The sequence below is a fragment of the Mus caroli genome, chromosome 6, assembly GCF_900094665.2.
Source record: "Mus caroli chromosome 6, CAROLI_EIJ_v1.1, whole genome shotgun sequence".
Lineage (NCBI taxonomy): Eukaryota > Metazoa > Chordata > Mammalia > Rodentia > Muridae > Mus > Mus caroli.
In genome coordinates, this window is record NC_034575.1 from 31,549,170 (window position 1) to 31,568,118 (window position 18,949).

General features: G+C 40.1%; 1 protein-coding gene across 6 annotated transcripts in view; it reads right to left on the reverse strand.

Annotated features, from left to right (window-relative positions):
* Window positions 1–18,949, reverse strand: part of Dgki (diacylglycerol kinase iota) — a 447,586-nt gene that overhangs the window by 92,866 nt on the left and 335,771 nt on the right. For all 6 annotated transcript variants that reach the window (XM_029478768.1, XM_029478767.1, XM_029478769.1 and 3 more), the window contains 2 exons: window positions 2,831–2,910; window positions 150–194 (listed from right to left, as the gene is read on the reverse strand). In XM_029478768.1, the coding sequence (XP_029334628.1) occupies window positions 150–194; window positions 2,831–2,910 (125 nt within the window). The remainder of the gene's footprint in view (window positions 1–149; window positions 195–2,830; window positions 2,911–18,949) is intronic.

Consider the following 18,949-nt stretch of genomic DNA (forward strand, 5'->3'; position numbering starts at 1 on the left):
GGAGGGAGGGAGGGAGGGAGGGAGGGAAGGAGGGTGGGGAAGTAAGGAAAGGAGAGAAAGAAAAAAGGAAGGAATTAAGAAAAGAGGAAGAGAGGGATGGAGGGGTAGGGAGGGATGGACCAACAGAGGGAGAAACAATTATGAGTTACCTGGTAATGAACTCTCTGTGACCCAGAAGAAACTGACTGCAAGTCCTAATGAAAAAATAAGGGGGGGAAATACATACCTTGCAGTTAGCTTGAACAGCCATTCCACATCTCCCCACCCCCAACCTCCCACTAATGTCATCATGCACATCTGAAAGTGTCTTAATTCTTAATGTTGTCCAGTGAAGTCCATGCCAACAACAATAAAAGCATACTAACTTGGACTGGGAGAAGATGGGTCATTTGTGTTTTAGAACTTAGGTTAGTAATGTCGAACTGGTAATGTTATCCTAAGTTGAAATCCGATTTCATTTTTATCTAAACTCTGGTTTATAGAGAAATCCTCCTGGGCAACCTTAAATGCCTAGAATATATCTTATACTAATTATGTGTTACCATACACTTATAAGACACTTGGCAACAGGAGTTTTCATAAACCTCAATCAGGACAAAAGTAATCATGGACCATGCCTTTGTCTTCATGAAGTGCAGGTGGACCAGAGTGAAGGGAAGCGGGCCTTTCCCGGCAGATGCTGAAGCCAGATGCTGTTATACAGTTTGATGACTAAGTTATCAGCACTGTCACAAGCCTCGGGCTTCCTTGCTAACGAGCATGCTGATGTTCTGTGCAATGTCAGCAGTCCTGGGTACCTCTGTCCTTATACCTGCTTCCCACAGGAGCTTGTCATCTAGCTCTGGGACCAAGTTACTTTAAAAAAATTCTCTGTGCTAATGATGTCCATTTTCTTTTCTTTTTCCTTCTACATCTACTTTTAGTTGAATATTAGTGTGATAGGTGGTGATTTTCAATAAAGTCAACTAATTAGTCACGTGTTTTGCCACTGTGGAGCACTGCTAAGTCACTTGATTATTAAATTTTTAAATAAAGAGATGTGGTATCAGTTATAAGTCACTTTTTCAAAAGCCTTTACTGTACTTGTATTTATGTCTATGTCTACATATCTCTGTGTGTATGTGCACATGTGTGTGTGTGCCCATGGAAACTAGAGAGGATGTCAGGTATCTTAGAGCTGGAGTTATAGGTGGTTGTAAGCCATATACCATGGATGCTAGGAACTGAGTACCAGTACTCTGAGTACCATGGATGCTGGGAACTGAGTACCAGTACTCTGGAAGATCAGCAAAGGTTCTTAAATAGCGGTCATCTCCCCATTCCATAAACCACATTTTAAAAATCACGGGTTTAATGTTCTAACATTCCACAGAAAATGAAGTATTGTTTTGAAAAATAGATGCTATGAGTTCTTTAAACTTAGATTAAGACCCAAGTTGTATGCTAAAGCATACAAAAAAAGATATTTTACTCTTTAAGTAAAAAGTTACACAAAGCCACATTTAAAATAGTTAAACAAAGCCACAATTACAAATTTTACTGACTTTATCATTTATATTGGTATTCAAATTTTGGCATTTATCTCTACCCTTAAGAATTATAAGGGTAAAATTAATTTTAAAATTATAAGTATAAAGTTGATTTTCAGAACTGATGCCTGTGTTTCCTATATAAATTAATTTCTAGTGATATGCAATGTCATGTTCAAGGACAAGTGGCCACAAGTTATCAGGACTTAAAAACTATACTTCATTCATAATTTATTTGTGCTTACTTATGCATTGTGTGCTGAATGGAAGAGTGTTGTTCCTCTAGGAGAATCAGCACCACCTGAGGAAAGAGACTCTAACGGGAACGGATATCGTCCATCTGGAAGCAATGATGGAGAGAGCTGCCCGCCCCAATGTGCCGTACCTATATATATATATATATATACACCATTTTGCCAAATTAACCAACAGTGATTGCAATGAGTTTGGGTTCCCTGATTTGCTGGTACAGAACAAACTTATAAGAAGGTCATCCATGAGGTAGCTTCCTTCCTGTTTCTCAGTGGCAAGAGTAGATGAAGGGAAAATGCACACAGTTCTATAAAGCATCCATTTGGTTCTGTTATATTTCCATTAATAAGAAGCTTCTCTTTCCTGTGGAAAAAGTCTCAGTGTCTAGCTGCATATGTAGCAGAGGATGACCTAGTTGGACATCAATAGGAGGAGAGGCCCTTGGTCTTGCGAAGATCATATGCCCCAGTACAGGGGAATGCCAGGGCCAGGAAGCCGGAGTGGGTGGGTTGGGGAGCAGGGCAGGGGGGAGAGTATACGGGCTTTGGGGATAACATTTGAAATGTAAATGAAGAAAATATCTTTAGAAAAAAATCTAGAGACTTCTCTGACAGAAGTCTGTGCTAGACCCAAATCAAGAAGCCTCAAAGCTCTAAGTTCCTTTATTATTTATTCGTTCTTTTGAAATTCTGAATAGCTAAAAATATAGAGCTGTGGAGCCTGTCAAGAAGGCAGTTTCCAGGCTACAATACAGCCATGGAACACACTAAGTCATCAGCACCTATAGTTAATCCAGTGGGTTCTCTCCCATAGCAATCAGCTGACGGAAATAACAGTAGAAACGGGAGGGTGGATGCTTAAAGACAAGACCATGTTGCCATTTCATTTCATGTATCATTTTAGAAATACACACACAGATATGTGTAAGCGTATATGTGTATATGGATATATGGATTTATGGATATGTATATATGTGAATATATGTATATAGCTGGTAATTATGTAAGGGAAAATCCGAAGAGAATAAATAATAAGATAAACCAACTCACCTCCTGTAGACGGTCTATGTACATACGGCAAGTCTCCAAATCACAGTCTCCACGAACAACTAGAATACCCAGAGGGATGGCTGAGGATGGAGGAAAGAAGAAAAATCTAAAATGACATGTATGGTCTTTAAACTGACATAAATGTGTCTCTCATGGGTAAAATAGCCTTACAGGTATTCTGTGATTCTGGATACAACCATGAAAAGAAGTTAAGTGAACTCTACAAAGCTCCCTTGTGGCCTCACCTTCTCCTTCTCCTTCCCAGCAGGTGTCATATATTTACCTTGTTTGATTCACATTGTCCTTGCCACATGGCTTTTACCTCAGTGTCCCTGATAGAAAATATACTGTCTAATAACACTCGGACTACAGAATTGGACAGCTGCTCACTGCCAGCTGATAACAGATGCCTGTATCTGCACTGGACAGCATGAAAGCACAGCCTGAGGAAGTCATTAATCATTCAGGATTCTGGACACTCACACTTTGCCCTCCCGAATACATGATCCTCAGCTTTGGGCACATTTGCAATAGCTTGCTATTTCTAATATTGAAGCTATTCAAATGGCATTGCTTCCTGATGGGTCACAGCAAAAACGAATATGTAAAGTTGAGGGAGGGAGGGGGTGAGGAGGGAGTAAGCATGAGGGTAAAGGAAGAAAGGATTCTTGAAGGGAACAAGTTATAAACCCAAGTGATTTTTAAAGAGATTCAGCATTAAGTGTGATAACATCAAGACCTTGGGTAACATTAAAGAGAAACCAAGTTATTCATCTATTTAGGTGACAGAAGATGTCACACTGGCTTTACTGAGCAGACCTTTTTTATTTCAACTGTAAGCTAATGTTTCTGAAATATTAAAAATTCTACTTTTAAAAACCAAAAACATATGCACAGTTACAATATTAAATCCATGATTTAAGACAAAAATGTCAAAATGATCGATTTTGATCACCACCAGCAAGAAACCAGCAAGCGACTGTATGACTGTAATGCTCACAACTTCTAAGCCTTTCGTGGATTAAATTTAGTGTTAAAGCTTCACCATTAACAAATGAAATTACAAAGCTGGGTGCTATGAAAAATTGTAAAACATAGGATAATACACATTTACAATATATAAAAATACCTTGAGGGACTCTTAAAGTAGGGAAAGAAAAAAATAAACAAACAGGCCTGTCATAATTTACACTGAGGGCATTCTCTGAAGCTTGTGGAGTCCCTTTCATCTTTTATCTGGAAAACAGGGGTGGTTCCAAGCAAATGAAGCAGCTCTTTCCCCAAAACTATTCCCTGGATTGCTTTCCTCTAGGCTGAACAGACCTGAACTACTTCTTTCCTGCAGGCTTCTCAAATCCCACCTACACCAATCTTTGGAACATCCATCACCCTGCTGGTCCAAGGGAGCCTGGGAGTATGAATCTTCTCACACCAAGGATAAGGCTTTCTATTGTCTCTTCCCAATGCATGGTAAAGATGTGGTAAGAACTCAAAGGTGAGTATAAAAGAAAGAAGATGAATTAGCGCTCACTCAAACATGAAGAGAAAAGTGTGCCTTTAAGTCACACATCGTTTTTATGGGGTAGACAAAAGTAGAAGCAGAGAAGTAAAGAATATGCCTTTTGTTTATTCTTCAAGAAACTAAGTGAGCCAGGAAGCAGAAGATAAAGCAGCCCCTGAGAGCCATACGCTTTGGAGAATGACCTCAGGTGACTATGCCCTCCTTTATGACAATAAAAATGAACATTAAGAAGTTTTAGAGTGGGAACCAGGCATTGTAAAAGGGAATGAAAAATAGGAGAAGAGGGACCTAAATACCTTTCTAAGTACTCCTTAAGGAGCCTGGCCACACATGCTTTGCTGTAGGCACAACCCAGAGCGAGGCAAAATAATCACATGTTACAGCCTAGCCTAGGCTACACAGTGAGTTCCAGGGCAGTGTAAGCCACAACCTTAGATGAACCAAGCAAGCAAACAACAAAAAATAAGGAGATTGACTTCAGCTATGCTATCAGATAAATCCACCCATGATGACCTGCCAAGATAACAACTGAATGATGTTTTAATAGTTGAAGATAATGAGGAAAGCTAAAACTTTTGGCCTAGGTAGAGGAATGAGTCAAATGTTGGGGGCACTGGATATGGCTATAGTTGAGGTCATTACAAGGACATTTTGCCAATATGCAAAATACTTCCCCTTAATTTCAAATGGGCAAATGTGGAGAAATAAAATTTAATCAATATTCATCTATTTTTTTAATTTGTAGATAAACATCATAGAAATTAAGAATAATCTAATATCTCTGATGTCCTTTAATTATTAGTAACTGGAGTTACTCTTGTCTAAATATAATTTATTCAATGCATGTATTTTAAACTATAAATATATAATAAAAGTTTATGGTTGGGAATTCACCAGAAACAGCTAGAAAAGCTGTTTTTCAAATGTGTGTAACAGATTTCCACTAGCTGTATAATTGATAGTTTTTGTCTACTCCTGAAGTACGTGACTAAAAGTAAGTGTATTTGATCATTATTAGACTAAGTACTACTAATACTTGGCTACTGAAGAAAAAGAACGATAATTTCTCTCACCACTCCATATCACGGTTGCAATCAGCAGTCAAGTGCACTTTCAGAAGGGTGCACTAGGAAAGTTCCTCAGCCTCTTGCCCATGCGTGGCATCTACTCCCAGCACTGCTTTGGACTTGAGAACTAATCTTCTAAGCTATTTGTCCTTGCTATGAAACCACACAATCCCTTGGAGCTTTGGTTTGAAAATGATTGTTTAGAAAAGATATCTATGGAATTTGGCGATGATGAAATTTAAAACTATATTTAAAACTGAAATCTTAACTATCAGTGTTGGCTCTCCACTACTGTTTAAGCATCTTCCATTAGAACATGGTATCGTTATAAAGAGTCAGCTAGCACTGAAAGTTCCATGATTATATTCTTGTTCAGTTAAAAGTCAGTTCGACTCTTTCTGCAAATGTTAATAAATAACTGCCCAGCAAAAATGTCCCAGTCACCTTGATTCAGGGCTTACATGAAGAGGAGAAAGCAGAGATTTGTGGGAAATTCACACCTTGGTTTGCATTAGTGATAATCACCTGCCAAACTTCACTTCAAATTTTTCTCCATATTAATTAGGAATAGTAGAAAGTACATTTATGGCCTGAGCTTTAGTGTCCCTGCAATTGTCTTGGGGACTAATCTTCTGATCATTTTGGAGACTTGACCTTCAATATGTACCAAACAATACTGATTCTACATGATAGGATGTATTTTCATTGGAATTTGCAATTTCTTTTCTTTTTCTTTCTTTCTCTCTTTTTTTTTTGTTTTTTGTTTATTTGTTTGTTTGTTTTTCGAGACAGGGTTTCTTTGTATAGCCCTGGCTGTCCTGGAACTCACTTTGTAGACCAGGCTGGCCTCAAACTCAGAAATCTGCCTGCCTCTGCCTCCCAAGTGCTGGGATCAAAGACGTGTGCCACCCTGCCCAGCTGGAATTTGCAATTTCTAACCAAGCAAAAAATAATAGATTTAGCACAATTACTTCTCTCTGATTAAAAACACTTCTCAAGTATAGTTTAAAAAAAAGATATTGTGATATTAAGGAAAAAATAGAAACAAGAAGTGGACCAAACATTAGTGACTGAGCCAGGGTCCATCAGAGTTCATCCCTATACAAATTGTGAGATAGATATAAAATATTGAAAATATGCAGAAACATAAAAGGCTGGAAATCCATGGCATATCCTCAGTATCATGCACAGAAAGACAGAATGAACCTGGAAATAAATTTAAACAGTAATTCTAGCTGAACACAATCAAGAATTGAAGTTTCCTCATAAATGGCCAGATGTTAACATGATTTGAAAATTCTAAATTAAACGTTGATAAGTTACTGCTACTTAATTATTGAAAATTTTCTGATAAAAGTAATTTTTAACTTCTTTGCACATTTCCACATATTTCACTGTATCTGCTGAGTTTAATTATTATTTTGATCTTGTTATCTTTCATCTCCCATTAGTTTTTATTATGTAAATTAAATTTCCTAATAAATTTTTGAAGAAATATCAAAGAAAGCTAAAAGCGTGGTAGAAAATAAAGAACTGGTGGAAGTCTGAATCAGAGGGGAACAGTGTATGCGATTAACAAGACTTCCACTTACTCCTGGCATTTCAAACTTTTCATACTTAGCTTTGGCTTTATCTGAAGCTATTTGAAATTGAACAAATTCATGAATGCTTTGGGCCTCCAAATATCAGCATATTATAAAATAATGTCCTTTGTATATCAGGAGACCCTAAAGGGTTGCATTATCATGAATTCATAGTGTGAACACCAATAAATATAAAACTCTCTCTCACTCCAAAAAGTTTATAATTCTTTCCTCCCCCAAAGGGAAAAGGATAGGACATGGGAGGGGAGGGGAGGGAAGGGAAGAATGGGAAGGGAAGGGGAGGGGATAGGAAAGGAGAGAAAAGAGATGTGAGGGGAAGAGAGAGGGAAAAAACATAAGCAACACAGGTTATAGAATCCTCCATTGCCTTGCTATGAGCACCATCAGAAACATCAGGAACAGAGGGGGAGGGTCAGCTGAAACTGGAGCACTGTGTACCAGATAACTAGATCTATTGCTCCCTCATATTAGGCACAGTTGCTATCCAAAACATAGGGGATAGCTGCAATTAGCAGAGTACAGTGACCCAGAATTCCATTCCCTCACAGGGCTTGCCAAAATCTGTTATCAGGTGATGTATCATTTTGGCATGAGGAAGACTCCTGAGATCTGGCAAACCTGTGGGGCAATGCGTTATCATATTTGCAAGCACATGCCCAGCATTGTTAAGGTCCAAGGCAATGGTGTTAGACTTGAATCTCATATACCTCCATAGGCACAGGTTTAACATAAAGTTCCAGAATTGTGAGACTAGATTACACTTCCCGACTCTGCAAATAGATCTTTGCTGATACCTGAAGGAGGAGTCAGAATGAGAACTCTTGTAATCCATGGAGTGCTGGGACAAAGCACAGTGACTGTGACTCATAGCCACACCCCTTCTCTTTCCATCACAGGATCCATGGAGAAGAGGGAGGCCCTACACATGTGGGTAATCCACAACACACCTTAGAATTCTCCAAAGCTCACACATATTCCCCCATACAAGGGCATCCACATTATGTACTGTCCCTTAGAGACTGGATCAGAGAAAGAGACCCCCCATAGGCATCCAAAGAACAGGCTTAGGGCATCTTGGCTAGGAACTGTAAGAACCTAAAGCATAGTCAAGAAAAACAAGAAAAGATCTCCAATAAATGGTCTGATGGTAATCCAGCCAATTGTGATTTTTAGATTCTAAACGAAATGTCGAAAGCTCACTGTGATTTAATTATTGGAAATTTTTCTGATCAAAATAATTTTCAACTTTAATAATTTTAATGTACGAGAAAACTAAGATAATCCCAGGAAGCAGTGTTTAGCTAGAAAGGGCCTCAGTGGGGTATTCCAAAGCTGGGGGTGTGGAGTCTCCTCATATAAAACCTAGAGGGAACTCTGACTTGGAATCCTCAAGGATCAGTTTGCCTAGCTCACATAAAGAGTTTGAAGTACAAAACTTTTCCCAAGAATCTCGATGTATATGGCTGTGTGTCGGTGTGTGGGTGGGTACACATGAATGTGGGTGCTTGCAAAGGCAAGTAAAGGGCACTGGGACTTCTGGAGCTGAAGGTGCAGGCTGCCTAAAGTACATGCTGGGAATCAAATCCCGGTCCTTTTCAGAGCAGTATTCTCAGCTACTGGCCCATCTCGCCAGTCATGGTTTTCATGTTTAACAATAAACAGAAATGTAGAAAATGATGGGAGAACTGGGACAACCATCTAAAGCAGAAGGTGGGGAATAAAATTTAAAAAAAAAAAAGAAATCAGATACAAGCTATACGAAAGAAAAAGCTTTTAAAATATTATCTTTATCATAATTGCAAAGTTTTGAGAAAATGGATATATCTGTGAAATCAAAGTATGTTGATGATGTTAGAAGATGAAGAGTTTGAGGGGACAGGCACTTTGAAAATCTGATGGAATAAATACAGAGGGTAGTAGAAAGGTTAGCAGATAAAGTTGACATAAAAGTGAGGCAAAAAACATTTAAAGGGGGGAGGACAGTAAAGAAAAGACCAGGAAATCTAGCATCATCTTAAGCACACAAGAAAACAAGGGAATTGTCAGAAAATAAAACATTTATTTCCAAACTGAAAAGATCCAACATGCATCCAGCACAGTGATAAGATGAATGCACACCACTTTGAACTGTAAGAGCATTGAGAATTTATGCTTACTCCTATAGACAAACTCTACTCTCAGTCATGCGCAGAGAAGCTTCTCTTGGCTGTAAACAGTAGGGGATGCAGATACTCATGGCTAGCCAAAGTGCTGAGATCAGGCCTAAACAGGGCATGGATAACATCCCCTCTAAGACCCAGAGAACACCACCAAAGAGGGAACAGAAAGAATACTCAAGCAGAAAGAAAGAGACTGTGGTCTTCAGGGTCCGTCACAGAGATTGCAATCTTATAATAGTCTTACGAATGCTAAGGTTATCTATACTGGAACTTCATAAACTCAACTCATCAACAGCAATCATGGACTGGGTGGGGACACATGTGCCCCCACCCTACCCTAATTGGCTACTTAGGGATTGGGGGCGGGGGGATGAACAGATATTATCAGGTCTGTTCCCAATGGAGAGCCCAATCGGAACCGCTATATAGTTCCACACCCACTAGAGGTGGGCTTTGAGATGAAGGTCTTGATCCCCTTCCAGGTTACTCTGTTTTGTGCTGTGATTAAGGATGTGAGCTCTTAGCTCCTCCCACCTGCTATGCCTGACACCTTCACTGTGCTTCCTCCCCATTACTCCCTGAAACCGTGATTGAAACTAAATTCACTTCCTTAAGTTCCTTTGGTCACAGTGGTTTAACACAGAACCTGGAAAGTAACTGTCTTTTTTTTTTCCTACTGCAGTGATAAACACCAAGACCGAAATCAAGTTTGAAAAAGGCTTTATTTTACTTAGAAGATTATAGTCTATCATCAAGAAAAGTCAGAGCAGGAAGCCAAGGCAGGAACCTGGAGAGAGGAACTAAACAGAGCCCACAGAGAAATGATTCATCCTGGCTTGTTCACCATGGCTTATTTAGCAGGCTTTCTTTTGTTTTTTTTAATTAGATATTTTCTTCATTTACATTTCAAATGCTATCCCAAAAGTCCCTTATAACCTCCCCCACCCTGCTCCCTCACCCACCCACTCCTGCTGCCTGGCCCTGGCATTGCCCTGTACTGGGGGATATGATCTTCTCAAGACCAGGGCTTTCTTATCCAACCCGGAACCACCTGCCCAGGTGTGATGACATCACCCCATCACACATCAATCATTAATCAAGAAACACCCTATAAACTTTCCAACAAACAATCTGACTCAGGCATTTTTCCCAACTGAGGGTGTTCTTCTCAAGTAACTATAACTTGTGTCAAGTGGACAAGACAAAATAAAAACAATTATCATTTTAAAGAGAGAACACTAAGGACAAAGATTGAACTTCGAGAGGGGAAAAAATAAGCTCACGTACAAAAGGTCAGTACTTAGAATGTTTTTAACTTTTCCAAGGTAGTAAGGGAGGCTTTAAAGCAATGCCTGGAAAATTCTTGTCTAAATGATGGCATTGCAATAGGACTCATCCATCTGCAGAGCTTGTGCTCAAGAACAGCGCAATCCAGCTACAAAATAAAATAAAAGACCTCATAATTAAAAGTCATTTGTGATTTGTATTGGGCTGTATTTGTGGTTGCCTTTGGCTGCATGAACAAGGATGACAAGAAGGACAACCTATGTGACGTTTATGCATAATCTAAACTATTAAATGAGCCCAAGAATTGAATAAAGAACAAATGTCCTTTAGTAAGAAACCACTAGAATATATAAGTATTGGAAAAGTTAAGTTTTGTTATAGAATAAAAATACGTGAGATAGTAGAAATGGGCAATCCAAAGCCAAAGGGAATCTCCCAGTGTCAGCTACAAGATCTTAGGACATGAGATGCATTGACTTGCCAAACAATTGGAGCATGTGAGTCCAAAGACAGATGTGCACAAAATGCTCACCACTAAGACTGTCATGTCCCTTATAGAGCTGGTCTTCAAACAAAACACAGAATGTGGGAAAGCCTAAACCAGCTATGTGTCCAAGTGTGTATGTGTGTGTAAATATACACACATAACAAGACTATTATTCCCAGATATGCTTTACCTTAACCCACGCCTTATAACAAGAGTTAGATCACAATAAATCAGGAAAACTGCAAATACTTACTCCTTGGAGCAGCATCTCCATTTAACAGTAGAAACTATCCTGTAGCCATCCCAGCGCCTGCCAAATATTTCCAGAACTTATTTATCATGGTGCCCTGAAAATCCTCTCAGAATGGACTTTGTACATTCTTTGGGAAGCTGAAGCCAGACAGTGACTAGAAATCTTTGCAGCAATACTGGAAGACTTCTTATAAAATTCCTTGTGTTGTTTGTTTGTTTGTTTATACAGAAGATTCAGACTTCGCAGCAGCAGCACTACCCTCAGACCAGCTCTTGAGCCCTCAGCTTCAAGCTGGAAGTCCACCATTGGCTCCTGTGCACCTCAGGTCTTTGAAGTGGGGCTGACGACACCACACGTTTTCCTGTCTCTGGCTTGCAGATGGCATATGGTAGGACTTGCCCCTATAACTGCATAAGCTACTCTCACTCCATAATGAGTCCCTCATAAATTATTGTGCCCTGATGATTCTGTGTCTCCCATGAATCCTCGTTAATATCCATATATGTGAGGCCTTAGAGGTCAATAAAACAGCAAAAGAGCCCTCAGGCAATGGTGACAATTTGACAAATTCAGGAATAGAAACTGGGGGGAAATTGTGAAGTTAACTGGTGATCCTCAGCTCTGAGGAAACTATACCACCAATTACTTATTTCCAGCCAAAAGAGTCCTGCCCCCCTGCTCCCCGCTCTTGGGTTTCACCCCCACTCCATTAACCCCCTTCAATGTTGCCATTGTTTAAATCTCTCCTAATCTGGAAAGTGATTAAATTAGCTGAGCTGAGAAATGCATTACCCATTTCACACATGCACTCTCTGGATTTTACGTTCGAAATAAAATGCCAACGGGTCATACTAATTAATTTTTTTCTTCTACACTTGATGTTAGGACTACTTGAGCTCATTATTCAAATTTATGCCAAATTGTGCATATATTAGCACTAGTCATCTTCAGTAAATTCAAATCTTACAGCAAACAATCTACAAGAATACTCATTTATCAACAAGAAACTTTTAAAGTCTCCAGGCACTAAGATCAAACATGTCAAGTACAATTTCTAAAATATATATCTCACCACAAATGCCAACCATGTCCAGTAAATAGACATAACCTTGACATCTCCCATAGGGTTCAATTGCTCAAACCAGTGAAACTAAAACCAAAGTTGGTAGAGGTTACAATAGAAGATGTCTGGAGCTTAAGAAAACTTGAGAACTATTTTCTAAAGATAAAGAGATAAGATGTAAAACACACACACACAGCAAAATAAACTAATCAAGTTAATCAATTATTTAATTGGAGAAAGATAAAGGGCCTTTGCCATTATGTAACTCTCTCCCAGGATCTCTAAATCCATTTTTATTCTAGTTAACTTAGGGGTATGCTGAAGCCTGAGAAAGCCCATGAGAATACACAATGGTTGGGAACATAAGGTAATTGTTCATGGAAGCTTTGTGCATCCCTGGATATGGGGTAAGCTAGGTATCTTCCTCCATCTTAGGCACAGTGCCTACATATTCAGAGAAAAAAATCTGCTGGGAGGAAAAGCTAGGGTCATTTATTGTCTTATATGAGTAAGTTACTCTTCACCTTCAGCAGAGCCAACCAGGCCAGAACTGCCTTTCTCTAAACATGCATTATGGGAACATGACCTAATTTGTGTGGCAATAAAGCTTACATCCTCTGAAGTCATGTCATAAGGGCTTTGATCACCAAACAGTTTATATAGCTGTAACACTATGCAGTTTACATAAATCTTAGGGTGGATGGAACAAAACTGAATTAATAGGATGCTGATAGAAATAACCATATGCTGGAGCTGGAGAGATGGCTCAGTGGTTAAGAGCACTGACTGCTCTTCCAGAGGTCCTGAGTTCAATTCCCAGCAACCACATGGTGGCTCACAATCATCTGTAATGGGATCCAGTGCCCTCTTGTGGTATGTTTGAAGAGAGTGACAGTGTACTCACATATATTGAGAGAGAGAGAGAGAGAAAGGAGGAGGGGAGGGGAGGGGAGGGGAGGGGAGAGGAAGAAGAGGAGGAGGAGGAGGAGGAGGAGGAGGAGGAGAAATAGTCATATTTTAGAGGTGAAGAGAAATAGAGAGGCCTGATGGCAAAGAAGAGGCAGAGGGATAAAAAGCTTACACCAAATATAAAAATGTATCTCTATATTTTGTTATTTAATCTTTGCTACAATGCTGAGATGCAAATAGCACTGTTCTTAGAAGGATTAGGTGACACACTCTACATGTCACAACTATTAAACAGCAAGGCAGTGCCAGTGCCATATGCCTTTTTACTCCCAGTAGCCATCCACTTGTTGAACACAAATGTTCAACAAGGCATAAGTACAGAAATAGCAGTGTCAGTGTGGAATAAAGAGCTGAGAGTGCTTTGAAAGACAGAATGTCATTAACCTTCAATACTGAACTCAGGAGAGTGAAGGCCAAAGCGGGGGACAAATGATCAAAGAGAGGCCAGATCTGTCGTTCATCAAGCTTCAAGGGGGAAACTGTGACTATGGAGGGCCAAGAGCAACAATTTTAAGGCTGTGCAGAAGATCAGGAGTAGGGGACGCACAAGCTACGAGTAAAGTCTGCGTGAACATACTTAAAGTCTACATGGCACACGAGGAGTTCCTTTCAAAGCTGTTGGATTTTCAACAGGCCAGCTTCTAAGTGATTTACACAGACCATGAATGAAGCTTGCTATAACTAGATAGCCCTCCCTGGAATTCAGTGTTAGTGGAACTTGAATGAATGTGGTTCACTTTATGCAGAAATGAAACTATATATTCCAAGCAGTTGCTAAAAGCTCTGAAAGCCACACATAAAGTATAGAGTACCGAGGACTTTAATCAAATTTGTGATGAACAATCACAAGAGTTGGTTTGCTATTAAAATGTTTATATTTGAACTTTTAACATGGGATTGAAAAGCTAAATGACTACTAACACACTCTAAACAGGAAACAAACCTCACACTCTCCCTTGAGGTATAAAAAGTACAATGTTTTAGATAGAAAAGGCATTCAAAGTGTTTCCAGAGATTTTTTTTGTTTGAATGAATGTTTATGAAACATCTGTTTATAAGCATTATCCATTTGATAGCTATTTCACATGCCATTTTAATGCTGAAATATCATTGGCAAATAACTACATTAAGAAGAATGTAGTAATTATAGAGCCAGTAAGCCTAGCTTTCCCTTCGCTCGTCTGTGTAGCTCAACAGCTCAGTGTAATGGATGAGATTATGATCCCACCTCCACATTACTGTGAAGATTAAGTAGTCCTGTGAAGCACTTATAGTTAGCAAATCCATCGGATACTGTTCTCTCAGACTTATTAGCGTTTCCAAGCCTTCTCCTAATTCTGTTATCGACAGGCACCGGTCACTGATAAACACGCAGAGCAAATTTCAGTAGATCACAAATGAGACCATTGATAACAGATAGAGGGCTACACCAAACCACATAAGAGAAATCACCAAATCTACAAAGACAGAAGGGACCAGCAGCTGGCAGTCCCTTGATCTAAGCAACGGCCCTAGGGAGCAAAGCCAAGAAGAGCTGTCTCTGACATCCATTCTACATGACTGAGAATGGGATTAATAAACTGGAAGAAACTCACAGCTGTTAATTCGTTCCCTACAAGGAACTGTGATATATTCAACAAGGTGCCAGCTTGGAAATAAAGGTATCAGCATGCTTCGGGGGGGGGGGGGACAGGATTTAATTATCTGACACTTTCACTGTTACAGTATACCACCTGTTAAAGCAAAATAGCAGCGAAATGGGACCGTTTATTTATTCAAAGCACAAACAACTATCTTCAGAGGGATCCTGGGAAGAACAGGAGACTCCTTGGGGAGAAGTTTCTCAGAAACTGCAAGGGCTTCAGTTCCCTTCGAAATCCACAGATGCAGAATGCAGAGGCCTCGCTAGGGTATTTTAAAATGCTGTCACCGAGACTGAGTGACTTCAATTGTGAACTTTACATGATCTAGAATCACTTGAGAAGAGAGTGTCAATAACACACTGTCTACATTAGGTTGGCCTGTGGTTATGTGGGGGTGGTGGTGGAGGGGGGCTGGCATGAGTATGCTTACTGAGGTGAGAAGACCCAGACTAAAAGCATATTCCCTTGGGCTGGGTCCTGAACTGTGTGAGAGGAGACATAAACCAGGGTAGGCACTCATACACTCATTCTCTCTCTGCCCTTGACTGTGCGTATGATGGGCCTGGCTGCCTAAAGTTCCTGCTACTGTGACTTCTCCAGAGTGGGTGATTAACAAGATGAGACTGTAAGCTAAAATAAAATAATTAAAATAAAAACTTTTCTCTCCTACATTGCTTTTGTCAGGGTTATTTTATCAAGGCATAAGGACTAAGGTTCAGTTTCCAAAGAGATTAAGGAATATAAGCATAGAGATAAAAGGTCACAAACTAGAAAATAGTTGAACAACAGAGTAACCTATCAATATAAGGATACTAAACACAGAGTCAAGATGTTTTCTGTGAGCTCAGGCAGACACTTTGTAAAATATGACATTTCATTAAGGATCAATTTTGGACTTACAGGCAAACAACAGGGTTTATGCCAAGTATTCCCTATCTTTTTAACAACTAATACGCAGCAGCAAAGAAAGAGCTATCCTTTAGAAATTAACACAGAAGCAAAGCTAAACGAGCTTGCTCTAGCAATGATACTTCAGGCAGAATACCAAAATCATGGTATGTGAAAGGAAATATGACTCTATCAATATGAAACCAACTCTGCGTAGACACTGTTAAGAGAACACAAAGACGAGGCACAGACTGGCAAAGAGTCCTGCAAAGCACCTGTCTGCAAAGGAATAGCACCCTAATGCATAGAGCCTTAAGACTCAACAATAAGAACAAATTTTAAAATGGCTCTTTTATTGCATTCATCTGTCTACCTGGACATGCACTCCAACTTAGACATGGTAAACTTAGAAATTTGAAGCTAGGGTGTGCATAGGAAAGAGAATATACAGTGTTTGTAGTTCTTATCCTGGGTTACCTCGTCTGTGGGATATTTCCCACTTCTCTCTAGTTTCTGGAAGATTTCATTTTTTTCCTCTAGTGCTGAAGGAGAATGTCAGGGCATACATGAACCACGGTTCTATTATCTATTCATCCTCCAGTCGATGGACTGGACAACAGCTGATGCAGAAGCTCATAGCTGGTCCGAGTGCTGAGAATAAGTGACCACTGAGTGCTCAGCACTAAAGGCAGCAGCAGATCATTCCTCCAAAGGACCGTGGAACATCCAGGAAGATAAAGTGGAAAGACTGCAAGAGTCTGAGGATGCAGATGAGCGCTGTGAAAATGTTGCCTTTTACATATAGCCTGCCCCTGCGATCACGCGCACACAGAAGTAGTGAAGACCTGCACAAGCCTGATCTCTCCAACACTCCATGAGTGGGGGGCGAGGACTGTGAGACCCCTCCCCTCCCCAAGGAGTTTTACCATATTTGATACCTTGTATCAGATGGTGTCAAATATTGCCTCAGCATGCAAGCCAACATCATTCCTTTGTCATGAACTGAGCTGAAAATTCTATCCTCACAAAAATTTACATATGAATGTTATGGCATTCTCTAGAAAAATAATTTCCAAACTGTAGATGCGACCATGGTATCATCCTTCAGAAGGCATATAGTTAAACCAATAGCAATGTGTCTGTACAATAAAAACGAATGATCTATCAAGACATGGAAGCCCTATTAGAATTTTAAATACATGCTTGCTAAGTGACAGACATGAATCTGAAAGACTGCTTTCTATATGGTTCCAACTATATAATGTTTTATAACCAGTAAAATTATGGAGACAAATGAGATAGATAATAATGAAATGAGAGTTATGAAATATGGTATTGTAGGCACAATCTGCCCATGGCACTCATAAATTCCCAGTAGCTATGATTATTTTATAAAGTCAAGACTGGACCCCCTAAATGTTCTATCATAGAGGTGGAAAGGGCTCATGGGGCCAAGCCAAGCCCTGCCCAGAGGGCTAGTGGTGTTAATGGATGCTGGGGAGAGAAAATGAGTGATGTGGCCACTGTTAAGTGACTGGCCCAGTTAAACACAGTAGGTCACAACGTAAAGCTAATAGATAAAGCAAAGATACATGAGCATGGGGGTCTTGGCTAGAGAAAGGGGGCTTGCGGAATGGATAGAGAGTAAGAAAAGGGGAGGATGAGTGAGTGTGACCAGAACATACTGTATATATTAAATGATCCAAGAGTAAATTAACAAAAATTATAGGAAAAATCTAAAAGAAGCTTGGGGTGGCAGGGAGAGTAGACACACATTTAGGAGAAGAAAGATAAACATGGTACTTTTTATACCATGCTCTGCCTTTAGAGTAACGAACTTCCTGTGTGAGGCAGTATGATAGTGAATGGCAGAGCCTTCGCAGAAATGCATGGTGCACAAGAGCAGTTTCTGGGGCACCACACAGGTAGAGGTTAGTAATGAGGGTGAGGTGGAGACATGGGGAGACATGGGTATAAAAAGTCCTCTGCTGTCCCCTTAAATCTTGTAAAACTTAAATTTGCTTTTAAAAGCATCTTCTATCTTTTCAAACATGAGGAATGCTCTTGTTTGCTGTGGGCGGGTACCCCACTGACAACAGGTAACTGCCTGATGAATGTGTGTTCCCTTCTCAGCATTAAAGCTTGCTCAAGAGGTCAAAGGGCTGATGGGAATTAGGGACTGGAAATGAAAGCTGCAAAGCAGAGGCAGGGATGGAGGAAGGGCAGAAAAGCCTAAGAAAGGATATGGTAGGAGACACATGGGATCTCTCCACTTTATCTCATTAGCTTGAAATGTGCCAAGGCTTCTGGGATTGAATTCTTACTTGACATCTGATAATAATGAGATCGAGTCAACTGGCAGTGTTTCAGTCTTCCCCAACCATAAGCCATGGGTACATTCTCCTACAGCCTGACATCATTAGCAGCCCATTGCTTACCTGGAACTAGCAAGGGCCATTAATAAGCAGATTAGCATACAAAAGGGAACCAGGCACCCTACAAACATTTTGCCTTGCCTTGCCCTGTTATGTCTGCAGTCTGTGAAAGATTTCACCACCTCTGGTTCTTATGATTAAAATTTGAATTCTGTAGTTTAAGCTAAACCAGGTCCTACCTATAGTTAATTTAAAATGTCAGTCACAAGATAAAAGCAAGCTATGTAGCTTTTATTGGACTTCGTTAGAAGGTGAGATTTCTGAAGTGCATTTTCTGGAAACTAGTTGGTTCTCCACAAATCTTGGTTTCAAATTATACTAAATTCTGCCTTTTGCCACAGTAGCACTCTACCTGAGAGCATATCTGGTGGCTTGAATTGGTTTGGCCCCCATTGATTCATGTGTTTGAATGTTTGCACTACAGGGAGTGGTGGCACTATTAAGAAGCATGACTTTATTGGAGTAGGTGTGGCCTTGTTGGAGTAGGCGTGGCCTTGTTGGAGTAGGAGTGGCCTTGATGGAGTAGGAGTGGCTTTGTTGGAGTAGGAGTGGCTTTGTTAGAGTAAGAGTGGCCTTGTTAGAGAAAGTGTGTCACTGTGGGAGTGGGCTTTGAGGTCTCCTATCCTCAAGCTCTGCCAGTCCAGTATGGAATCCAGTCTCCTCCTGGCTGCCTTTGAATCAAGATGTAGAACTCTTGGCTCTTCCAGCACTATGTCTGCCTGCATACTGCCATGCTTCCTGC